Here is a 26,496-nt window from a genome sequence, read left to right as displayed (position 1 = left end):
AACAAACTAAACTCGAAAAATGGTAGTTTGATACGAGCACGCCTTACCTCATATTGGATATTAGAGCTCCCAGGTCATCTAAGTAATTCTTGTTGCTCCTATTGCTGTAGGCCGAACTCAACTTGGAACCCAAAGGTCCAGAATGTACAACAGATGCAAAGAACTGACTGGGTTGCACAATATGGGGGTTCTGCAATTGCCAAGGAAATGACATTCTCATCTCGAGTTCAAAGGAGGAGAGTGGCGATAGAGTTCCTGATGTTATTATGACTGACCTCACATCTGAAAACAAAGTGGAACAGTCTTGGCTAATTAACGCCTTCGTGTGAATCTGCCAATTATTTGAATGCTAGTTATAAAGTTGACCGCTTTTTGGTACAGTTTATAGTTTGATCAGATATTTTCATTTGCGCGGGGGGGGGGGGGGGGGGTAAGGGTGCATCACAAAAACGCTGCCTTTTGCTTTTTCACCTCTGGATTTAAAGGGTGCACAAATTTAACACATTGTAGTGCACATGATGCCACTACTACTTAAAGTTGTAAACTTTTCACCTTTAGTAGCAAATTTGACACTCACGATGTTGGATGACTGATTTCAAAGCGTAGGCCGGCGAAAAGCACCAGTAATTGACCATCCTTGGTTTTGTATCACTCCCTCCACCCAACGCAGCGGCACCACTGCCTACATTCTTTTTAGCCCAAGGGTCGCTTGGCTGAGCCTTTTCTCTCTCTTCAAAAAGGGACACGTGCATTTTGAACTCAGTTCGACTGCAGTTCTTGAGGAAGTAATTGGCGTAGAGATCTTGTCCCTGATCGGGATATAACTGTTTCAGCACATCCGCCATTTTCATTATTCCATAAGGCCTGAAATAGCTCAATCAATAGGATTACCTTCTAGGGAAATATGACAAATAAGGAATCTTAAACATGTTTTGGAGACAAATTTATTGCAATCCAGGGCTTATTATTATCCTGGAAAATTGTGATGAATTTAATAGTTAATTCTCCTCATTACATTTATATACAGATCTTCGTGCACGCTCAAAAGTTGACATTTGATCACAAAATCATACGCTTCGATCACTTTTAGAGGTACCTATAGTAAAAAAAAACGATAAACATTGCTATGTCATTACATTACCTAACGTTAAAGGCGTTGTTGCTCTGAAGTGTGGAAAGATATGAAGCCACTTTATCCAGGGTCGAAATGACTGCTGGCGTTATCTCCGGTCTCAATCCAGCATCTTCTAACCAAGAATAGATCAGACTACCTCTGAACACGGCTCCAGCTTGTTGTGGAAAAGTCTGAACAAAATCAATCACAGCGATAACAACGAAAATAGCCAACGGCTGTTCAAAACGATAGCCAATGCCGATTTCTCAATCAGGCAATTGAAAAACTTGAAAAAAAAACCAATGTACACAAACGTTTAGATAATAGGAGGCTCGAGCATTTGTATCTACCCCAACGTAAACAGATAACCACAAGGGAGACATCATCGCCAGCAAATTTCAAGCCGATTAAAAAGAAACTAAATATACCAAATATATGTGCATTCCTAAAAATAACGTACTTTATTTTAATAAAGTTTGAAATGAAGACAATTAAGAAATTCGCGAAAATTTCAAACAAAAAGTCAAAGCAACTCCAATTAATAGCTGCTGTCTGAGACTTTCAACAAGCCCAAATAACGCATCGTACAACACGTTATGGATCGCTACATAGCACAAATCAGACGTCAATAAGAGCATGAAATGGCCTCGTAAAAATAACAGATGAAAGATGGACAAAACAGCAATTTCTTTAGAACTAAGCTCTGCCCAAGTAATTTGTAATAAGATTTGAATACTGAAACCTTTAAACATTCAGGAGAACGCATTACTGATAAATATTGTGATATCCTTGGATATCAAGTAGTCCTAAAAAGGATTGTTTTGATCATAGAGTTAATAAACATTTGGTTGTTTTAAGTTACATTTCTTAACCGGTACATTTAAATTATACAAGTATATTTGTTGTTAAATTTACTATGCTGTAAACTACTGTACTCAATGCCCATATATGCTTCTGTTGAATCCGGATAAATATTTAATGAATACACATAACAAAAGTAACCTACTGAAAGCTATTATTTAATAAGAGAGAGAGAGAATAAAGTCTTGAGAACAGTTGGTTGTTTTAAAGAGAAGAAAACCGTGATCCACCACTCCGAAGAGCCTTAAGAGCTCAGGCTGAAAGTTAGACAAGATTATTAGTAATATAGCCAGCACTTTATCCCTTGAGTTAATTCGGGCTTGAAACAGAAAAGAAGCAAGATAAAAAAGGCATTTTTCATTTTAAGAGCTATAGGTGAAAAGACCGACCAGACAATTTGAAGGAACACTGAAAATCCAAGCCAATTACTTAATTAAAATACGGAAGTTAAAGTCATGCATAGAATTAGATTTTCCACATCAAAAGAAAATTTAAAAAAAAACTCCTGCAGTGTACTCGCTTTATAGAAAACACCCTTCGACGTAAATAGAACACATCTACGGGAGTGAACATTCAAATGTGAGAAAAGATCTTAAAATAGACAATAGTACAGAACAATTCAAAGGAGAGCCATTTAATGTAACAATTGGGGTAGTTGTCTCAGCAACTAAACATGCATAACCTGCTGGTAACATCAAATTTAGAAAAGCAGCAGCAAAAATAACTGATCTAAAACCAAAAATCAGGGTACGAAAAACTTGCAGGGTAGGCAGGAAAACCACTATCTGTCCCGATTCCTGCCTAGAATCTTCGCATAGCCGTGTATTTCATTTTATCAACTATGGACAACAAAGAGGGACCTAACTCAATGTCTTCAGGCATTACCATTCTCAGATTCCAATTTCTCTCCCAAATTTTCGAAAAACTTTAACAAAAACCAGGGTTCGAATAATAATTTGAATCATCAGCAGTACAAAAGAACCTACAGGTAGACGTAAAAAAAATGTCAGAAAAAAATCAAAATTCAAAACAAATTGTACCGGTCTTTTTATCTTCAAGCTTTGCTCTTTAAGTTCAAAGACGCAGTTGGAAGGCAAAACATCTTGTTGAACTCTGACAAACGATTCATCATCAGGAACGGCTGCATGGTTGAGTCAGAATGACCAAATGGTCAGTTACATTCGAATTCGGACAATTCTGAGCTAACGATTTTGAGTCTGAACGTTTAAGGTATTGTAACTATGGTAAGAAAAGTCAATAACTGCAGTTTAACAGCGCAAAAATCAGCTGACAACGTAGGGATTGAAACTTGGCTCGATAATTCAGTTAAAGACTCGGCGCTTTCTTGTCGGCTACCCTAAACAGTCGAAAGACGATCTGATAGAGAACAAAGAAAACAGGTCTTGTTCTGGCTGTTAAAGACGCAGTCTATGATGTGACAATTTCAAATGAGACCACCTCATTAATTGCATCTCGCTTTCCAAAACCAGTTATTTTTGGGCTGATATTGGCATACATTCCATCAAAAGGGTCTACGTTCTTCATCTCTAAATTCAAAGTACTGGACGTAATACCCATTATTATGGAGAATCTTGAATAAAAGATAAATAGTGACAGCCAGGAAAAAGAATTACTTATTTTTGGTGACTGCGTGCATCTTTTAACAGAGTGAATTTCAAAGTAATGCTTAGCAAAATATCTTCATTTCGACTAGGCCAACATTTCATGAATTATTTTGCGTCCTATTTGTATGGTTAAACTCAACGTTGAAGAATTGAGACATTTGTCAGATGTTGTCAATATTAACAATAAAATTTCTCAAGGAAGCGTACCTGGGCCTCTCATTTCTCAAATAATTTGGCGATATCCTCTCTCCAGAAATATTCTAATTGCTACTGTTCTGCAAACGGCACTAAATTGATTAATGCGACTAAATATGCCTTTGAATCTTGGCCGAAAGACCTAGATCTACAATTGGGGTGGAAAACAGCTTAGCTTTCGATATAGATCAATAAACTTTCACTCAATTATACAGCTTCAATAGCGGTTATATATTGCTTGACGGTTAGACTCTCACTTATATTGATTCAAAATCTGCCTCAGCTATTGAATTGTCGACCAATTTAAAGTGGGAGGATCTTCGTAAACGATCAAGTTATCAAAGCCTTCCGCAATTTCAATTTCTCGAGGCAGACTAGCAGAGGGTTATCCAGCTATGATGTCATCTAAACCTGTTTTAGTGACATAAAACAGTTATGTCAACCCCTGCAAAAATAATTGGGGAAGTCAAAAAAGTTTCTTTATTTATTATTGAAAAAACTGAGATCCAGCTCAAAAAATTGGCAGCAGATTGTTGAATCGTCTGAGGGCTCCAACAAGGATTTATAGTGTGTTGTTCCAAAGCACCAATAGAGGCCTTGTTATGAAACTTATTAGTCAAATTTAGATGACATCATAGCTGTATACCCCAGAAACCATACAATAAAAACGCAAGCTATGATGTCATCTAAATTCGATTCATAAGTTTCATATTAAGGTCTCTGTTGGTGCTTTGGAACAACACACTATAAGTCCTTGTTGGAGCGCTCAGACGATTCGACAATCTCCTGCCAATTTTTTGAGCTGGATCTCAATTTATTCAAACATACCCGGAAGATTGCCGGAAAAGAGCCGCCGTTGATTTCAATAAGCATGAAAGATTGAAAGAATAGATTTTTGTGCAAAAACTTTTTTCAAGTCCGATTTATTTTGATGGCATTTAGTTGAACATACTTCTGTTTCTTAGAGAGAGGCTACAGGGGCTACTATCAATACCAATAAGCATTAGAGATGGTAACTAAGACTTATAGGAACGACGTTCAAATAGCGGGCATCTAAAATTGGGCGTTATGGGTTTATCCTATTTCTATTTCTGACTTCATATTTTTATACTGACTCTGTTCAATTTGAATTACTTTGCTGAGCAACTGATGTTCAAAATCACTTTTAGCAGAATGAGAGAAGAGAGAAATTAGCCTAGAGAAGTCTAGCCTGAAGATTTCACGCAAAAGCTGCAAAATGAGGTAACGCGAAACATTTTTTGTTCGACGCAGTAAAAAAACATAGCAGGACAAGTCCTGACGAACAATTCAAAGAATTTTCATTGAATAAACAGAAAATTAGACTTAGAACGGACTATGAATGGATTGAGAAAACCAATTAGAAAATCCCAACCAAAAAATTAAAAAAAAAACAGTGAAATTGCCGCATGTGAACAAAAAACCACTAGCGAGAAAGCGAATTCTTGTTCAAACGCCTTTTCTCACTCCACTTTAAATTTAGAGCAAAAAAATTTCACGCCGCAAACCACTCGCTTTTTCGCTCCACTTCCTGTTTCGGCGTGACCAAAATCACTACTCCAATTTGACTTCAAAAATCATGAAAATGTGAACAGATCTTAAAAAAAAGACAGCGCCCCAATACAATCCAAATTCTTTGAATTGTAAAAAAATAGGAGCGCTATAATAGCCGGCTGAGAAGATGAGGGCGGCTATTAATAATAAATAGAATAAACTCTATTGACTTCCTGATTATTTTTTGAAGGGGTTGACATAACTGTTTTCTGTCACCAAAACAAGTTTCGGTGAATCGCATACTTGGAGTCTAGAAAGCCGAAAGGGCATTACCGAAAGGGCAAATTCTCTGGGCATTACCGGCTTACCCCGTCTATGAGGAAGAAAAGTTAAAAGGATCAGACGAAAAATAGGTCAAACGAAAAGACCACCGAACTAATATAACAGCAAACTTCGTTGAGATCAATTAAAAACTTTTTTGTTTTGGTCATTCATTTAATCATTTTATTTTGGTCGGCATGTTGTATTAATAAGAGCTTTCATTATATAGGATTCCGGATCTTTTCCGTTTGAGCCCCCCCCCCCCCCCCCCAGTACGTTATGCTCCCCACAGTTACAGAGAACTTGTCATTACCTGGTAAATAAATATGTAAAATTATAGCACGTGCGTCTGGGGGTGCAAATAATATGCACACGTTAAGCTGGGGGCACAAACGGAAATGACACAGGATTCCTTTAGACCCTTAAAAGGTTTACATAACTTTAATTGACATTAATATCAGTTGAATAGTCATTCAAAATTGCGGTAACATCACAAAAAACATCAAGCAAGCAACAAATGGAGGAAGAGCTGTGCAGTGGTGGCAATGACCGTCAGACAACGGGAAAACCACGATCACCACAATATAGCTACTCTCAGCTTACAGCTTCGCAGCAATAAAAAATTACAATTCCTAAAAAAAATTGCAGCGAAGACCAGTAGTGACCACAATTTTACAGCTTTGGCAACATTTTTTTACAGATGTGAAAACGTCTATATCATAATCATTTTCGCACAACAAGTGGGGCGTTTCTACTAACATCGGAAGACCCGGTGGAAGAAGTTTTGCTGACGTTCACATTGAGGAGCGTTGTTTCTAAGTTATGGAAAATAGTAGCGAGTGAGGCGATATCTGTAGTGTTGAATTCAGGTGTCAACTGCTCGTCTCCTATGAGTACATCCGACTCATTTAAGCTCACGTCCTTGTTGTCTGAGTTACCTTGGAACTCTGAAATATTCAAACGATTTTACTTTACAAAACACTTCAAAAGACAAATATTTGATGACAATGCTGTGTCCCAAATCAGTCATCCAAATTGCATCGTCTGATGCACACATGTTCGACACAATAAGTAACAATGAAACAACTGCAACTTATTTTTGAAGAACTGAACATATTTAAGTTCTGGGATAATTTTTGTAGAAGCATAGTTTTAACGATTTATCCCAGATAACACAATTTTCTTGCGTGAAAGATTCTGAAAGAAAAATGGACCAAACTATTGGTGATGAAAATTGCGGCCGCGAGCAGCTTATGTTTTCCTTAATAAAATTACCCGTCTTTACTTTTATCGGTCTCGGCCAACTTCTCTAGCAACTTCTGAGTCTCTTTGAATGCAGCTGCAACCTCGAGTGACGTCATTGAAAACGAAGCACTTTCTTCACACAACGAGTCAATGTTGTGACCCTCGTCGAAGATTATCACGTTGTTGGCCAAGTCAATGTTGTGCGCCTAGATTAAAGAAGTAAAATGAATAATGGCAACTCATAAGAAGGAAAGGGACCTTTTTGCTGTCGGCCTTAACTGACCTAGGAAGCAATATTGCTGATCGGTCTATCCTACCCCAAATTAAAGAAAGTTCTTTGATCGATAAACTGTTGCGCAAAATCATTCCTTATATCTGTAACCTCAATACAAAATACTAATATGTCCTTTAAACAGAAAATACAGTTCGTTGAGAAAATGTACTAACTCGCGTTGTTTATCGACTTGTCATTTTAAAATCAGATTTAGCTTTAGCTTGTGAGAAACTCACCAATACAAATTATGAATCGCAGCCAGCTTGTTCAAAGCAAAAGTTGGCTACAGTGATCAAACCTAGAGAATGCAACAAGAGAGGCGGCTTTACATGAGCCAAACAAATTTGAGATTTTAATACCAGTAAAGCGTAATGACATTTCACCATAGTTGCACATGCTTAAACCGCTCGTATATAGCCGCAATTTAAATTTGCTTCCTTTCATAGCTTTTAGCATTTGTAACACTAATTCACGGCAGCACTTTGAAAGACCTGGAAGCGCTAACCTTTCTAGTGGACGGATCGATTATGTAATTGTAGGGCATGAACACGATGTTAGCCCTTGTTGAACTCATCTCTCTGCTGTAGAAGTAAGGACAGACTGACTGACTCATTCCTTGCTGTACCAGATCCTCAATGTCCAAGACTTCTTCCGCAGGGGAGGATGAGCCTTGAGACGAGAGACATCTTCCACCTGAATTTGATAGAACACGTTGTCAAACAGATATCAATCGATTCATATTCAACATTACTGTTCCAAATGTATTTGGGTGTTAGGAACTATATACCAACCCATACTGACTAACATCTTTAGGGGCGAGATATACAGAAGTGTTATCAAGCAGAAGCTGGATCTAAAATAATTCAAACATAAGGAAAATATAGGAAAACATAAGTAATAATTCAAACACAAAGATTGCCGGAAAATAGCCGCCGTTGATTCCCATAACTCTATTGGGATTGAAAGAAAAGAAAATATCAACAAAATATGATTTTGGTATAAAAACATTTTTAAGTGCGATTTATTTTGATGTCATTTCGTATTTGAACATACTCCTGTCTCTCAGTGAGAAGCTACAGGGTCTAGTATCAATACCAATCAGCATTATAGATAGTAACTAAAACTTATGAGAACAAAGTTCAAGTACCGGGCATCTAAAAATGGGCTTTATGGGTTTATCCCGTTTCTATTTCTGACTTTGATTTTTATACTGACTATCTTCATTTTGAATTGCTTTGGGGAGCAGCTGCTGTTGAAAGGGGACTTTGAGCAGAATGACAGGAGAGTGAAACTAGCCTAGAGAAGTCAAAAAGATTTTACGCAAAATGTCGAAAAAGCGGCAAAATGGGTAAAGCGAAAAAAGTTCAACGAAGTAAAAAAACATAGCAGGACAAGTCCTGACGTACAAATCAAAGAATTTTCATTGGCTAAACAGAAAAATAGACCTTGAACGGGCTACGAATGGATTGGGAAAACCATTTAGAAAAAAAATCCGATTCAAACAATCGAAAAAACAGTAAAAATCAAAGTGAAATTGCCGCATGTGAACAAAACACCACTAGCGAGAAAGCGAATTTTTGTTCAAAAACCGTTTTCTCACTCTACTTTAAATTTAGAGCGAAAAAATTTCACTCCTTAAAACCGCTCGGTTTTTCGCTCCACTTCCTGTTTCGGCGTGACCAAAATCACTACTCCAATTTGACTTCAAAAATCATGAAAATGTGTGAACAGATCTTAAAAAAAACATAGCCCGAAGAATTCCGGAAACTAGTCGAAAGAGAAAATTGCCCATACTTATGACTAAACAACTAGAACAACTATGGTGAACCCTGAACCTCCACAAATGCCATAAAAAATTTAAGGAAGAATAGAAACCGCAGTTAAAAAACAAATTGACTAAAAACTAGAAAAAGTTAATGACTTTTTTAATAGTACAAGGAATCATAAAGCCGAAAGAATTTCCGTTGCAATTAGAGCAACGAAAAGCTCGCAAAACAATGGGCAAGTCATTATAAGCTAAGAAACTTGTCTAAGATTAAAGGAAAATTTGCAAAAATAAAAAAATAAGAAAAAAGGTTTAAAATTTCTCAATTTTTCTGTCAATTTTTCCTAAAAAACAATTTATACCAAGAAAATTTTAGTCTATTGGTATCTGAATATTCCTTAAGAAAAAAGATTCTATTCAAATCCCACTTAAAGCATTAAAAAAAACAGGCAAAAATCATTAAATTTCGTCTAAAAATCAGCAAAACCGATCAAAAACCTCCAAATTAGCACTAAACTCAAATTAACTACTTGACGCCCTCAATTCCTGTCAAAACAAGCCTAAAAATAATATATATCATAATCAAACCTCAAAACAGTCAAAAGTTGCAAAAAAACTGCTTTTAAATGCCGCACGTGAACAAAAAAATTTCGCTCGCTTAGAGAAAATTTTTCATACCCAATTTCTCACTCTCTCAAAAACAGCGGTATAAAAAAACCACTCTTTTTTCGCTCCGCTCTTCACTTTTGTTCACCACCAAAATCACTCCAAATTATTTCACGCGTTTCATTTCCCGCTTCAAAAATCACTCCAATAAAATTGATTAAAAAAGGGACTTCTCCAATACTCCTCTTCGAGTCGTAAAAAAAGACAGCGCCCCAATACAAATCAAATTCTTTGATTTGTAAAAAAATATAGGAGCGGTATAATAGCCGGCTGAGAAGATGAGGGCGGCTATTAATCAATCCTTGAAAGGACCATCACTTCATTTCTCCAAGAAAAATTAGGGCATAGTTTTCAAAACAGAGATTACTATTTTTAAATTTCCACGCCTCGTGCATCAATTATAAATGCTTAGCTTATTTATTTATTAGACACAGGATAATGATATCATAAAATTTCTAACAAAAATTCAGCCGAAATTAAGCTCTTCACTAGCAAGCTAAAAGATAAAATTCGATAAGTAAGTTAAAAAACTTTTGACAATTTATTTGAACAGTGTTAATTTAAACAGTGTTGTATTTGAACAGTGTTTTATTTGTACTCAATTCCACAGTGTTGTATTTGTACTCAATTCTGGGGTAGACTGAAAAGTGGGCGTCTATAGCCCCGTTGTCTGTCCTCTCCAATGCAAAATATTGTGCAGTAATTTGTATATTATTCATTGGAGAAATTATTTCTTTTCTTTTAAGTTACCTGATTTATCTTTGGTGACGCTTCCAATCCAATTGAGTTTCAAACACTGTTTCTATATGATAATTAATTGCGCTGAAAGTTACTATATTGACCAACCTCCCAGTGTAAATATGAAACGGAAGCAATAGTTAAAGCGACAAATGTCAATTTTTCTGAACAAATTCTTATCAGAAAGTTTATTCACAAAATCCTAAATAACTAAAATTAATATGCTCTTTTCTAAAACTTCAATGGAAAAGACGAAAGGGGTGTTTACATTATGTGTTTTGCCAGTTCGTTTAAGACCATAATGTTTTGCCAGCTCGTTTAAGACCATAATGTTTTGCCAGCTCGTTTAAGACCATTATGTATTGCCAGCTCGTTTAAGACCATTATGTATTGCCAGTTCATTTAAAATTCTTTCAGAAGCTCTTTCATTAACTTGGGATATTATCATCTCTGTGTATCTGCTATTGAGCTCCAAGAAAATTAAAAGGACTCCTGTATATATCTAAAACTCAAAAATTTAAAGTTCTCAGAGGGCTCTTTAACCTTATAAAGAGTTTCTTTAGACTAGAGATTTAATAAAATTTTGACAAATAATTTTTATTCTGATATTTAACATTTTTCGATAAAAAATTTGATAAATTCTAATTAAAACCATTTTCCGAAATTTAGTTAAAGGAAGGAACCTACAATGACTAAGACAGCCAACATTCCACCATTATTCTCAATATCAACAAGTTCTGTTCTCAAAAGGGCTCTTTAACCTTATAAAGAGTTTCTTATTTGAGATTTATTATTTTGACCGAATAATTTTCATTCTGATATTTAAAATTTTTCTATAACAAATTTAACTTTAAGTAAAACCATTTTCGAAATTTTTTTTAAAAGAAGAAACCGTAGAATGAAGCGTATTCTAGCTGTCATAGAGAACTGAGACAGCTAACATTTCATCATCATTCTCAAGATCACTAGTGCAAAGTGATTTAAAACTTTTCACGTTATTGAAAACAAATCACCACATCATCTGGTACCAATATACATGGAGAACATCTCGAACAGAAAACGAACGGAAACAATTCAGGCTGTTTTTAAGTTTGAGAGTCCTCTCTGGAATTCCTTTTCATTCAGTGGTCAATTGGTTTGCGATCACTTCTGTTATGAAATACACTCAAGAATTAAATTTCGCTGTTAACAGAAGAGGGCTATCGTGGTCTCGAGCATGAATATGTTTGAATGAGTTTTCCCCAATGCCATATATGGCAAATACTAGTGCTGGTTTTTACAATTAACACATTTTTCTCCGAAAACGAGAGCCAATTATTTACACCTACAGGGAGGATCGCCGAGTTGATTTATAATCATCACTAAATGTGGTTAGCTCGAAAATATCACACATCTTATGGCTTATATAATATGATTTAAAAAAGTAGTTTCGTTCTGCCTGTGACAGCTTTCTGAAGACATGAATCACAGGACGTCCTTGCGAGAGGAACTCTCAAATGCTTTTTGTGCTGCTCCTTTTGTCACGAAAACTTATTTTCTCTAGCTATAAATCCGACCTAATCGGTTGGCAAATAACTCGTTTTTATTGTTATCCAAACATTTTCGGCAACTTTACGCCATCTAAAGTCTTCTTTTCAGACTCTTGACTCTGTTAGATGATGACAAAATCTGGTTAAACTAGTCCAAGAAAATTTCCTAAGCAGACAAAGGACTTGAATCACATCATAATTGAAGCTATTTTAAAATTTTGATGCCTAGAATTGGGCGCGATTCCTTCTTTAGAAACAAGAGTAATCAAGATGACTAGCACTTTAGACTGTCTCTGAATTAGATTTCATTTCAGCTCAATTCCTATGGTAGTCCATTTTTGAATACATCATTGTTTCTCCTACTTCTCTTTTGTTGTACAATATACCCGGACGTCTCGAAAGATGACAACACCCTAAACTCCTTTGAGATCGGATTTGAAGCAGTGCTGAAAGCTCGATGAGCAGTTTTTCAAACCCTGGGGTAGCCTGCACATCCTAAAGAGTACCTGGAATGTGATGAATGTGCATGTGTCCTTTACATCGCCGCCGAGCTTAATCTGATAATAGGCATATGAGATGTAAATTTGGCAAAAAAAGGTCCAATGGAGCTTGTGAAATGTGGTCTCCTTGTATCGAATCGAGTAATACGCTAAGAGTTTCCTAACGCTAAGTTTTCAGGTCTATAAACAGTCCTAATGCTCCATTTTTCTTTTCTCCCGCACAGATGTTGATGCATTCGCCCCCAACAGTCTGCACTGGTTGTGAGTTGCAATGGCGAGCTATTAATTCCCTATTTGTATTTTTTGTTGATAATTGATAATGTCTTGTAGGGACAAGAGGAATTTTTCCGATCTTCCAGACTATTGTTTCTGCTACAGTTGCCGGTTTCAATTGGGCATTATATCCTTGAACAGCAGGAAGCCTCTCATCGAACACTGTTGTTGCGTTGTTTGGATGTTATATTAAAGACAAGTTAAAATCGGTTAACGTCGGATAGCACATTCCGATCTCGTTACCGGAGATGTCTGATTTGAAAACTTATGTTCTCCCTCTCAGAAGTTGCATTGATTAAACTTTGAGCTGATTTCTACTTCACATATTTTGCAAATGCCCATTTTCCCGTAATTATTATAATTTTTATCCCAAGCGAAGCCAATTTTTGGCTACCTGGCTTACCTCCACATCTATTGGAAAATTTGCTTTTATTGCCAGAAAAAAACTTTGTTTGCTGAAGCTCTTTTCCAGGTTATATCTCTTCGTTTCTTTTACTACATTCAATTTATTATTTGTTGAACAACTCATAAATACCATCGACTGACTTCTGAATTGGAGATTTTCATCTAGAAGAAACTGAAGGTTTGTTCAGGCACAAGGCCCTTTAACCCTGATATAAATATATTTTTTATCCTCACCCCGGCATTGGCAGTCAGCCGTTTAAAATATTTCGGAGTATAAAAAATAAAAATATATATTTAATAGAATTAAAAATATATTGAATCACAAAATTCGATGCTCAAATTTTTCAAATTGAATGAAGTAAATCATTTTTTTATTATTATTATTGCATATAGACATACTGTATGCATATAGACATACAGTGACAATCTTCAGTTTTTGTTATCTGTGAGCACCTTCAAAGACAACTCTTTTTCATGCCACTTCTGTTCCAAAGCAATGAATTGAAAAGTTGCATCCATGGTTAAAGACTGTTTTTCCTAGCATAAATTTTCACAAAATTGTTAATTGAATGGTTGAGTTTAAAAAACAGGGCCAAAAAATGGAGGCTTTCTCCCCATGCATAACATTTCAATACCCGGCAATTCAATCAATGATTTTAAAAACTTTTTCAGGCTAAAAAATTTTACACAGGTATTGTGGAAGAGTGTATGTATAGAAACTACTTAATACTTCCTTTTGAAAGAGTTCGGCTCATCAAAAAGTTAGAGGAAACAAAAGCTTTAAAAACACCATAAATTATCAAACAAAAAATGTCATTTTTTGGCGACAATATATATCTTAACAAAATACAGGTCAATTTAAGTCGCCCATCCTGTATCCATCATGGTAAGTTTTAAATGTTTTCTCCTTCAGATGGCAAATTTCAAAAAATGTGCTGGACGGCACAATCCAGCTTACTCGCGTGTCAAAAAAAGTCACACATCGTTATTTCGCCCCACTCATAAAATTTAAAATAGATTTTTCTGGTAAGTTGGTTTATTTTTCTGGTAAGTTGGTTTGATTAATTCGGTTTCCGTATTTAACACTAAGACAGATGATGATAATATCTTTTTGTTCTAATATTAACGTTTCCTTACTTTCTTTTAGCTTTTCGTAATTGTTGTAGAAATGGCACGTTCTGGTTTTGACCTTCTGACGACACAAATGAGTCTTCACTGTGGCGTTGTTCTCTTGTTTAACTTCAGGATGAATGCACAACTGGTCTCTCGATCCAATAACCACGGCCTTAATGTCAGGAAAATTAACACGCTTCAATTCCCCGATTGCTTGTGAAAGCTGTGAATGAGTCCTGGAGGAATAGAAAATTTTTGGGGCGCTTGATGATTTGATATTTTCTGCTCTACCACCAATGCCTTCCATTTTTTGGCGTTTACTGCTACCAGAGTTGGGAATTTGGTGAACTTCGGACATCTGGATACTTTGGGCATATTGTTGTTGCCATGACAAAGAACCGCATAGCAAACAAGCAGTTTTTCCAGTCCCAGTGGGGGACTCAAGAAGCGCATTACCACCTGCTTCCAGTGTTTGAACTAATTTTTGAACGAAGTCATGTTGAATGCTATATGGTTCGTAAGGAAATTTTACAACAGTTTTTGAATCGTTAAAACAGCCACCATCGATTTCAATTGTATGACAGCTGGCTCCCTCTAATTTATTTACCACGCCAAGTGAACCAATCGCTCGTTTCTTTGTAGTAAACTTCAAGTCTGAAGTTGATGAAACTCCCCAATTCATGTCGAATCAATCCATACATTCGAACAGTGAATAGCACACCAAATCATCACCTTGAAATCAAATGATTATAACATAAACGCTTGGTGAACATTGGCGAGTCCTCTTCTAAGCTCTACGTCTACATAAAGGGATTCGTGTTATTAAATATATCGCCAAAAAAGAAAAAAAATGTATGTTACAACATCCGCATATATACATGCGTAATATGAAGATCAACATAAATTACTTACGCTACTTACTAAGTATTTGTCCAGTGCAAAGAAAGAAAATAGTTAAATACAGAACTATCAAAAAACTAGTGTAGGACACATTCAAAACTTGAGAGCAAGCTTAAGAAAAAACATTTGATACCGTTCAGTCGTTCCTCATAAACAATGGCAGAAAATTTTCCGTTGTTTCGTTTTGTTACAACGACAGACATCCTCTGAGCCAGAGGAAGCAGCTTCGAAGAAGAGCGAAACTGATCTGTGTTTGAATAACGGATATGACGTCAGCGTACGGTTTCTTGCGCTTTTCGCCGATCTTAGCGACGATCTGTTTGAGAGCTCTTGTAGCCAGAGGTCCCGCGTTGCCAGTGCAGGCAAGAACTAGCCGATTAAATGTGCTATGCACTACGTCGATCACGCGTTGTCCGTATTTCGCTTTTTTTAAAGACTGATGATAAGGCAAGATTTTTCCAGTGAGTTGCAGATCTGGGTCTTTCCCAATATAGCACACCCAATGTGCATAGTTGTTGTGATAAACTTATTAAATAGTTTCAGATTAACTGAATTCCAGGGCAGCCGTAGTTGCGCTGTTGAAAACATCCCTTTATCTGAATTGGGAATCACGCCCTCAAAACCTAAAGGATCAATATCGAAGGAGACGGGCGAAGAGGCGGGCTTGACACACCTGTTCGGATGCACGGGCCGCAGTCCAGATGGAAGTCCCTGTCCTGCTTGGGTTCCCACGTGGCTGCCAAAACAGGTTCCAACGGACTTCATGGAACACCCATTCCTATGCGGGTTTTATGCAGCTGAGGAAGTGGCGAAGTTGACGACCAATACAGCACCCAACGTCGAGGCCTGCAAACTCTTCTCGCTGCTCCAAAGTGATGTCAACCAGCAGTATGCCAGTAAGGATAATAGTTCCGAGCAGAAAAGGTAAGAGACCCTTTATCGCGAAGTTTGTGAGACGCCAGAAGAAGTTTGAGCTGATGAGCTCAAAAAAGTAGTTGAGGGAACGTGACAATAATGTGTACCTGAATGACGACATTACGATTCTTCGAGCAAAACTGGCTGCCAAACTACGTCAAAGAGCTGATATACAAACTGTCAGTATGCAAAATGAACAAGTTGTGATATACACTGATGATGGAAAAAGATTAGTTTTTGAAAATATGTGTGATCTCTACAAGTGGGACCAAAGTTTGGTTCTCTTTGCTTGTAAAGAGCATCTAACTTTATGATTAGGGGGCCTCCTAAACTTCTGGAACTCCGAAAACCCAGTAATCGCATCGGAAGAGACTTGTGTTTGTTCCATCTAAATGTTAGATCTTTAAAGTAAGAACTTCGACAACCTCCAGGTTTTTCTAGAAGATTCTACACGACTTTTACCGTCTGTGGTCTGTCTATCTGAAACCTGGCTAAATGAAGATACTAATGAAAACTTTTTTGTTTAAGGGAATATTCATCTCCTGTCGTGAAAACCGAAAAAAATCGAAACAGTGGAGTAGCACTCTATATCCACAATTCTCATCAAAGGTAAAATTTGTTTATTAGTAGCTTGCTTGTACAAATCTCTGTTTGTAAGCAAAAGGAATTTTTCTGGAAGACTTTGACATCTTTTTCTCGAAAACTTTTGAAATGAAGCTTTCTTGTTTTACTCTCGGAGATTTTGACCTTGATCTACTGAATTTTAATGCAGTGGTTTCACAGTATCTATCAATTTTAGCAAGATATGTTTTTTTCCCAGGAAATAGAAAGTCGCACTCGAGTGATATGTAAAACTAGCACCCTCATTAACCACACAAAAGAGTGATTGGGAAAATGATGCAAAAGCAAAGGAGCTCAGTATATCTGATCACTTTGCGATAACTGTCCAAATATCTGTAAGAATAGGTTCCTCAGAAAAACAGCAATTCAAAGTCCTCCCATTTTTGAAGGATGAACAAGCACACGTCTCGTTCTTGAATGATCTTCATTCTGAAATTTTCTTAGTAAGTCTTGAACCAAGCATTGATGCAGCGTTTGATAACCTATGAGAAACACATACACTAGTTGTAAATCGAAATGCCAATTACAAGGAGTGAAAAACTCCCCAAAATTTCTTGATAACAAATAGAGGTGAAAACTGCGTGGCTAAAAAGGCAAAGTTTTCCGCCTTTTCCAAAGATTCAGAGCACTAGCTAATGAACAGCGATTCAAACTTTACTGTGTTTTGGTGAAAAAACTAGTTAAAGCATCCAGGAAGCATTACTATGGAGTCTTCTTCTCAAGAAACTTCAACAATTCTCAAAAAAATTTTCGAGAGTTAATTGCTTTGTATGGTAGAGAAAAAAAGCGAAACAATATTGTTTCACCAGACGGAAATACTTTATTTAACGTTGTGTAGCCGAACTGAAAGATGGAAAGTTGTTAGGCCTCGATGACTCTCTGCCAAATTTGTGAAGTCTAGTCTTCCAGTTCTCCGAGATCCCCTTCTGTATAAGTTCAATCGCTCCCTGAGTGAAGGCGTTTTTTTAGAATGCCTCAAGTGAGCTAAAAATCTCCCATTGCATAAAAGAGGCTCAATAAAAAATATTGACAATTACCGGTCATTTTCTACACTCCTTGTACTAAGTAAATTGCTTGAGAAAGTCGTTATGGCGAGATTTGAAAGTTTTTTCTCGACATTTAAAAGTTTGTACCCGAAGCAGTTTGGCTTTAGATCAAAGTACTCAACTATCCACGCCTTAGCCCATATCACCGAAACGCTCCGTGAAAACCCAGGTATTGAATACGTTTCCATTCTCCTGGACTTGCGTAAAGCCTTTGATACTGTAAATTATACACAACTTATTTAAAATTGGAGGTTGATGGAATTCGTGGTGTTGCATTAGGTTGTGTAAAATCCTATTTGTCAAATAGATTACAGTGTGTAAAATATTTTTCAATCCGATCTCTTTTTTTACCATTGACCTGCGGTGTTCCCAAAGGATCAATTTTGGGTCAGCTTTTATTCCCTTACTATGTAAATGATCTAATCAATGCTTCTTCGTTTTTAGACACCTATTTGTTTGCAGATGATACAAATTGTCTCTATACCAGTGATGATGGTGAAAAATGAAAGCTGAACAATGAACTGATCTAATTGTTTGAGTGGATTAAGAAAAAGGAGCTTTCACTGAACATTTCGAAAACTCAATTTCTGCAATTTAATGGAAAAAAAAGATCTCACTATAGAATAAGACGGTGAATTGCTGTTTAAGCAGCCGCTTGTTACCTGTCTTGGAATAAAGATAGATGAGAGGTTCAATTTTACAAGCCATTTTCAGGATATTGTAAATAAAGTTTCTAATCAGATTTTCTTTGTGTCGCGTTTGGGACATCTTGTCAGTCGTGACGTTGTAATACGGTATTACCATGTTTACATCAAACCTGTCATACAATATAATGTATTGATATACGGTTGCACTTTAACCAACCGTTTACTTCCCATTTATTTGCAACAAAAGAAAATGCAGAGGCTTATTATCTTCAAAAGCTCAAGGTATCACTCCTGTTCACTTTTCAAAGGTTCAAGAGTTCAAAACATCTATGATATTCATACGTTTGATTTGTTGAAATTCTCCCTTTTTTCGATCAAGCAATTGCAACAGACTTGCTACACAAACAATATCTTCAAAAGGCAGCTGAAAACTTCAATGGCTACCGGAGCTACAACGTGTGGCTTGTATGAAGTTACCGCGGCAAAATTTTTGAGTGTAAGGCGTTCTCTAAGATATCTCGGAGCCAAATTACTCAATACGCTTTTCAAAGATGATGTCCTTACAGATTACCTTGATGTTTCAACTGCCGCGAGCAAAAAATAGTCCTTTAAAACTTTAGCTAAACTTCAGACTTCACTAAGGTTAAGTGATATCTGTTTCAATATAGAAAAGGTTAAGAACAATATAGAAAGCAGTCAAACGCGATCAATGCTCTGCAGTCTTAACTCGGGTCCTCTTAATAAAAAATTGATTCAGCTTTAGGAGGTTCCCCTCTGATCCACATTTAATTCTTCCAAACTCTTCGCGTAGTTTTAGTATTATGAATCAGAGAAATTAATTCTTTCTTTCTTTCAATATAGCCCACCATGAAATTACACCCCCCATCAAATTATACCCACCATGATAGATTAGCTACCAAGATGGTGGCTGTAGTTTATCTGACACTATCTGGGGGGGGGGCTACAATGGGAAAGACCCAAATGTCTTAATAACGGAGAATTTTTGGCCAAAGTTCACCCATAAACCCATGGCTTTGAGGTCAAGTCTTTTAACATCAACAGTGGTCGCAAAATGAAGTAAATAAAGAGAAACTTAAATATACAAAGTTAAAGTATAAACAGATATGATAACTAATATATGGAGAGAAACCAATTCGTCAAGTTAAAATTACTTCCTATATTTAAAACAAACGTTTTCGAAATTTACCCTCATCGTATGGTTAAACCTGTTTCACAAAATGTTAAAAGATGAAATGAATATATATTCACATTTGTCTGAGACCAAAATTAAGTGAATTCTGGGAAAATTTTCAAAAACTTCAATCAAAAATTTTTCCTATATAAAATATTTAGCCCATTTACAACTACTATTTACATCGGTTATCAATTTCTTTAAAAGCATTTCTATTCTGAATTTTTCAGTTTTGACTATGCCTTTGTATTTCTAGGGTAATTCTGAAATTGACTTAACCATAAGTATACCTCTTGTGGAGGTTTTGCAAGTTTCGTTTTGTCATGCAAAAAATGTATTTGCCTTATGTATCTTTCTATGGTCAAAATTATGATTTGAACTTATATTTTTTGAAGTCAATTTTAATATTTGAACTAATGGTTTTTTAAGGTTCGATTTGAAATAGTTGACCGTTCGAAAACTTGAATGACGGTGACGTGCTATCAAATGAACGTACCAAGACTTAGAATTTTTAACTAATGTTATTGGTTGGGAACTTCAACACGCTGTACCTTTGAGTTCAATTGGTTTAATTTGGTTGTAGCATAATTCTAGATTTTATATTATTACAACATCTTACCATGTCTCAGTGACCCGTGGAATTGATATGAATCTATAACAACCGCTTGTGAAATTGGTTTCCTCCCAACAAAGTTTAATTTTTCTGCGTAACGCATTGCTGAGAAATTTTTTGCTAATGTTCATATCCTAATCTAAAACATAGAGAATTTGTTGAACAATCAGCCAATCAGAAAACAATGTTCCCATTTATTCAATTATAATGGGCCAGCAGTAAAAATTTAGTATTTTGGATCGTCTGCCATTTTCACTAGCAAAACGTAAGACATGAATTTGAGCATCAAAGTGACAAGCTATATTTTTATAAAAACAGTTTACTCGAATTACTTAAATCTTTAACTCCCCAATTTGGAAACAAAGTCCAGCAAAAAGTGCCTTTTGAACAGCAATAGTTTTTTTACTCACATTTATTTTTTATTATCAATTTACTGCCGAATTCAGGACAACATCTTTTCAGTGTTTAGAAAACTATGTTGTTGCGGTCCTAATAGAAGAAGTGTCAACTAGTGTTGACCCACGGATTTTGGAACCGTCAGTTCTGTTTATTAGCGTCCTTCAAAATAGATAATTTTTCAAGTTCAATGCGGTGTTACAAGTGCATTTTAATTAACAGGTACAGATACGGTAGAACTTTCTTGAAGACGTTTGCCAGGCGTCTTGCTAATGCTGAATCTAGAGTCCCAAAGCCAGCTAGCACGATCATACTCTTATAGCCTCAATGCTTAAAAGTCGAGCAACCCCTTCTTCCAATTTCCAACGCAGATGCCATAATGCCCAACAGCATCTTTTATTGAATTAGGGAAGGAGGGGATTAATCAGATACTATGATTTTGCTACCGTTTTGATTAATAATGCAGATTATTTTTGTTTTGTTTCGCTACAGTTCGTTTTTTGAAGTCAACTTTCTTCGTTCAGTTTGATAATCAGGATTTTTATGATGCCGGGCCTTTGTTAACGAAAAGTCACAGTGCCCTTGACATCAAGAGCACCATTTGCATTATTGCAGAGAAAGAATAAAACTGTCGCAATGCAGCGTGTTGAACCATCTCTAAGTTTGAAATAAAAATAAAGATAAAAAATGACACTAAAGGAATCTAGGGGTACATATTTAATCCCGTGGTTCCTAGAAACGAGCCAACTAAATGAATAAAAGGAAATGCTAACCAAAATAACTCAAATGTCAAAATGGTAATATGATAATTTTAGAATTCTACCGATCTCTCTCAAACTCCTCACAAATGGAAAACGGCGGGGGGATCAAATTTTCTATCTATCTCAACATTGATTAATGTAGCTTAGTAGTAAAAACTTTTTGTTTCCTTCAGTTCTGCGTTGCTAGTCCGCAGAGCGTTGATTGAAGCGACAAATGACTTGCCATAATCTAAGACGAATTTAGTGGGTTTTCCTCCGCGGCTATTTAAATCGCCTGATGCAGTTGAGTGCAGAATCTGTTGTGGAATCATTCGATACTTCAAGATGTACTGCTCTAACAACAAGACAGGTGAAGAGCAAAACGTATCGGCTAGATAATTTGCCATTGTTTTCAACAGGAAATGGTGCTTTGAATTCGCGACCAATCGCTTCAAAGGCAAATTTATTTTTCTAGGGTAATTTTTCCGCGGTTAAATGGGCGATCTGGTGGAAGGGGGTGGTGCTTACATCCTGGAGCATTCTACGACATGGCAAACTTTAAGTTGTAGTCGGTTTAACAACTGCTCTGCAGCGAAGTACACAATAGTATTACATGATAGTGTTTCGAGCCTGCACGGGACCAAAATGGCAATTATTTTCATGTGGGTATTGTATCAGCAGCCTAACTGCAGCATATTTACCGTCAAGTTTTATAGGATAAGGACCGATCATCATAAGACTTGCTTTTAATAAGCGACCACGTGCCGTTAGTTGGTTAATCTTGTCTCGGAAAGATGATAGTGCTTTCAATATGCTAGCACTAGATACCTCAATTCCATTTTTCAGCAACATGTACTCTGAGTTGAAAAGTTTTCTTTGAATTTTGTGAAAGCAGAAGGGAAGATAAGCTCTCGTGTAATGTGCTTACTTCATTTCTGCATTGGGTTTCCCAAATTTGTCTGCAAAATGATACGGACTGCCGTGACACGTATTTTTTTGTTCCAACTGCTGAATCTTGTCGAGTCGACAATGTTTGATACAAAGTTGTGTTACTAAAATAAACAAATTAACTTTTCGTTGCTCAGCATGCAAAATTTCTTGTTCTGGCCACTCAGATCTTTTTTGGTCGAAACATGAAGTCCCTGAAATCCACCTATATTTCGAGGTCATTTGTTCCGCACCATATACTCAAATTTTTTCAGTTGAGGAATGAGCTGAGCATGAAACGTACATCCAATCGAAAGAGGACGAGACATCTAGAATTTTGCTGATTCCACTTGCCACAAATTTTCTATGGCGCATTTCAGGTGTTCTCAGCCAGTACAGGATTGTAGTACTGTCAGATCAAAAAACCTAACATGATTTTTCTATATTTTTTATCTTTTATATATTGGACTAGCTGGGCTTTATAAACAGCGGCCTGCAGTTCTAGGTTGGGGACAGTCATTTCTACGCGAGCCTCGTGTAGTAATTAAAAAAAATCGATCGGTTCGAGTACTAAATGTACATTTTACATGTCCTATTGGTTCATGAAAATCCGTTAAAATAAAAATTGCCCAGGCTCACTAGTTTCACTAACGACGGATTTTATCTCCACCACTTTTTCTTTGATTTTTATAGATTTTCAAGTAACAGTTTATTTTGAGTGTTCAGTCTTTTGAGGTGATAGACGTTATCCGTTGGCGTGAATCTGCCTGTGACGAGACTTATAGGGGACTCCATTCTCAAATAGGTCTTTAAATTACTGGCAAAACTCTTCACTCATCTTGTTAATGTCCGTGTGGCAGATTGGTGCAAAAGCTTGCTTGAACATCACTTCCTTAACAAGCTGAAAACTGGACCCCAATTTTAAGTTGAATACGAAAATTGAAAGTTTCCATCGAAATTATTTATTTAAATTTTCTGAGGTTTAACTTTCTCTGAACACTTATATCAAATTAGAGCAACCGACCAAATAATGATAGGTGGTTCAAAAACGTACGAAGCTTTTAAATAGTTAAGAGTCATGAAAAATGTGACAGATGTGACAGATTCTCCAAAATTCTCGAACAAAAAAATAAAAATCAACTGAATTAAGGTTTCTGATTCTAATTAGAAGGATTTTCTATTTTCTGTTTATGTTGGAGCCGAGAAGAGAACTAAGACATTCAACAGCGAATTAAACCGTAGAGTTATTATAACATGACAAGCAAAATTTAATGTTACATTCGACTAAAGTCCAATCAATTTGTTCCCCTTTCTGTTAAGTAATGTTATTAAAAAAGCAAATATCACAAATCAAGCAGAACTGAATCTCTCAGAAACTTGTTTTCAGGCTGACAAACTGTAATATTTAAATAGTTTACAAATTAGTCTGGTTTCGTTAAACGAACTTAGTAATTGTACATCTGATAAAGTTTCGCCTTTTTGAATTATTTTTGATGTTTCCAAATATTCCCCCTGAGGCACAAAGTTCCTTGGTATAAAAGTAGCACAGAGTACGTAGTAAATTTCGTCTTATTTTTTCTAATGAAATCTATTCTGGTTTCTTAAAGGAGTTATTATTAAGGCTAAGTAAAGAGAAAAACTAAACTGCAGCCCAAACACTTGGGATTTCTTTTTTAAAATTTTAAATGCTTGTGACCAATTTGTTAATTAATCAGTCAGTTAACCAAAGATGCTTTTTAGACTAGTTGATTACTGAGAACTGTTTTTTGAGAAAATAGGGAAACCAAAACTCATGCAAATTGTGATTGTTTTGACGTCTATATATATATATATATTGATATTCTGAGCAGAACTATTTCATTGAACATCGAACAGCGACTGATTGTGGGGACTTCTTGAATACCAAGAAATTCAATGGTAATCTGCAGTATAGTGGATAAAACTCACTGCTCACAAAAGCTAACAGCAAAATCGTAAAACTCCGACATTAGATAACTGTAATTTTTTCAATTGGCGCCGGCGAAAATTAGCCAATTTTATTTTATTGAGTACCTTTATAAGTATAATGACATTATACATAACCTGCCTTTTTACCCAAAGTTTCTTTTGTTTCACTCGACTGTTGAATTTAGGAGACCTATTATATAGCGTACAAAATTTAAAGTTTATGAGCGTGTCCCATATGCCCGCGGAAATTGATATGAAACTATCACAACCGAACGTGAGATCACAATTATGCGCCTAATTAAAATATCCATGCTACAGAGAGTGCTAATTTTCAATCAAATTAATTAATGAAAAGGTTGACGTGCATTGGGTAAATTGACATTGAGTATAATGACATTGGGCAATATGGCAGGTTAGGTATAAGGTCACTGGGTGAAAAAGAATTAAAAAAATTGTCACCGATACATTTTACTTATCTTTCTCTAGCTCAAAAAACTGGTTACCCAAGCGACTAGTCAGTTGCTATATCATTACATTAGAACAGTGAAAATTAGTTTTGCTAAAAATTTTCAAAAAAATTATTTCCGTGACTGTTTATTTCTGTGAAAAAATTTATCACGATGATCGTTTTTTTTAAAAAATTTTTCATATAAATTTTCAACTATGTCTCCTTGTATTATGTCATACTTTCATTTACAAATTCAGAGAGAATAGTTGTTTCTAGTCAACAAATTGTCTTTGACTCTTGCCAACTTTTTGTCATAATGTTAAGCTGCAAACTTATATAGAAACCTAGCTAGCCAGCTAGCCAGCTATCAATTAAAAGAAATTTGGTTATTTTTTGTAAGAAAATTGTTAGAAGTAAGCTAATCTCTGAAGCACGTAATTTGCCTTTCTTAATGACTTCTTGGCGTCAAAACGTTTGCCAACAAGCATCGAGTAGTAATAGTAAGCAGCCAGTAATGAAAAAATAAAGAATACGGAGTTTTGTTAATAACGAATAGTGTAAATTTCCCATTGTTAGGACTTTAGGACTTTTTGTCCTTAAAATGTCTCTGAAACATTTTGAGCGAGACCTATTGGTACGCTGCAAAAAGTACTTGGGTTTTTGTGAACAACGGTCGCAACAGCTTAAATTGGCCGAAAATTGATATTTCGAGCTTCCGTTATTATCTCCTTAGGATCCAATTAAAAAATCAATTTTTTAAGGAACTGTGTTATCGATGTAAGTTATTTGCCGTCTTAGTCCGCCATAAGTGCAATAAGACGATGATGACCTCCAATTACTCTTTTCTGCCTAATTCAGTCGTTTTTGACATCAATTGTGGACAGCAGTGTCAAATTCAAGCATAATTTTATGAAACACTAGACATTGCTTGATAAATGTGTTGCTGTACCCCCTAGAATTGGTATTTTTGTTTTGTTTTTAGTATAAATTTACTTGAAGAAAATTTCTCGTTGTTTCATTGCTGAATGCAATAATTTTTTTCCATGTAACTACACCTGAACTCGTTCAGGCAAAAACTTACCTGAAATACAGTTCAGGTGTGTTTCAGGTGCCTTTACACGTGAAATTCACCTGAACTTCCGATTACCTGAGCCCGGTTCGGGTAAATTTAGCTGAATTTTTTTTAGTGTGTATGATTGCTGAACAATTCCGTCAGCGGTGGATTGATTGCTGAAAAGTTTAAAAACTGAACAAATTGGAACCTTTGCAGTATCTGAGATATCTGAAAATGAAACGGGGCACTTTTTTCTCCACGACGCACAATATATACACTTTTATATAATTATATTTTTCCTGCATCAGGATATGCATACTTATTTAATTTAATTTAATTCAACTTATTCTTTTGACCGCTTAGTTTTGTCAATTTAATCTAACTTTGGGTTATTCTAACAACTAACAGTAATTATGTAGTTAGCTAAAAGGTGGTTAAACCTCTGGTTAGACTTTGAAGATATCAGAGAGGAGAAAACATCAAAAAGACTGCCGTCGTGTTCTGATTGCCGTATCGTACTTCTGCTACCTGACTTATAGCGGTTGCCCCGATATTTAGTTAAAAATAGCTGGTTAAAAATTCGTTTTTGCCCTGATTTTCTATTTTTCAAAATAACAGGTGCCACAAGGCTTAAAATTAAATTTACAGCTTTTTTTACTGGATTTGTTCTAAATAAAACGGCGTTTCACGCAAATTGAATATTGATCAGAGTTAATTTATCTACAATGGTATACTGGTCTTTCTGGTATTTTGACCCTCGTTAGTAAAGTTATTTCTCTAAAAAAAGAAAATACCGTGCAGACTGTAATGTAATACAAGCACATTAGATTAATTTTGAATTAGTATGAAAAATTTAGTTAAATAAATGTACTAATGGGGTCTGAAAGCTGGTGTGAAACAAAATATGTTAGTTT

General features: G+C 35.9%; 3 protein-coding genes across 4 annotated transcripts in view; 2 read left to right on the top strand and 1 right to left on the bottom strand.

Moving 5' to 3' along the window:
- LOC142353593 (regulator of telomere elongation helicase 1 homolog) overlaps positions 1 to 14,864 on the bottom strand; it is a 36,227-nt gene extending 21,363 nt beyond the window's left edge. The window contains exons 1-7 of the mRNA XM_075405876.1: positions 14,161 to 14,864; positions 7,653 to 7,840; positions 6,914 to 7,079; positions 6,388 to 6,575; positions 1,142 to 1,305; positions 578 to 864; positions 48 to 282 (exon numbers count right to left, since the gene is read on the bottom strand). Of these exons, the coding sequence (XP_075261991.1) occupies positions 48 to 282; positions 578 to 864; positions 1,142 to 1,305; positions 6,388 to 6,575; positions 6,914 to 7,079; positions 7,653 to 7,840; positions 14,161 to 14,818 (1,886 nt within the window). The 5' untranslated portion in view covers positions 14,819 to 14,864. The remainder of the gene's footprint in view (positions 1 to 47; positions 283 to 577; positions 865 to 1,141; positions 1,306 to 6,387; positions 6,576 to 6,913; positions 7,080 to 7,652; positions 7,841 to 14,160) is intronic.
- Positions 14,865 to 15,550: 686 nt separating this feature from the next.
- Positions 15,551 to 26,496, top strand: part of LOC142353208 (putative thiopurine S-methyltransferase) — a 332,531-nt gene continuing 321,585 nt past the window's right edge. For both annotated transcript variants that reach the window (XM_075405436.1, XM_075405435.1), the window contains exon 1: positions 15,551 to 15,573. The gene's annotated coding sequence lies outside the window, so the exon portion shown is untranslated. The remainder of the gene's footprint in view (positions 15,574 to 26,496) is intronic.
- The window catches only part of LOC142353210 (putative thiopurine S-methyltransferase), a 257,569-nt gene continuing 246,623 nt past the window's right edge, over positions 15,551 to 26,496 (top strand). The window contains exon 1 of the mRNA XM_075405438.1: positions 15,551 to 15,575. The gene's annotated coding sequence lies outside the window, so the exon portion shown is untranslated. The remainder of the gene's footprint in view (positions 15,576 to 26,496) is intronic.

Source organism: Convolutriloba macropyga, chromosome 14, assembly GCF_964194025.1.
Source record: "Convolutriloba macropyga chromosome 14, txConMacr16.3, whole genome shotgun sequence".
NCBI lineage: Eukaryota > Metazoa > Xenacoelomorpha > Acoela > Convolutidae > Convolutriloba > Convolutriloba macropyga.
This window is presented reverse-complemented; position numbering and strand designations above follow the sequence as displayed.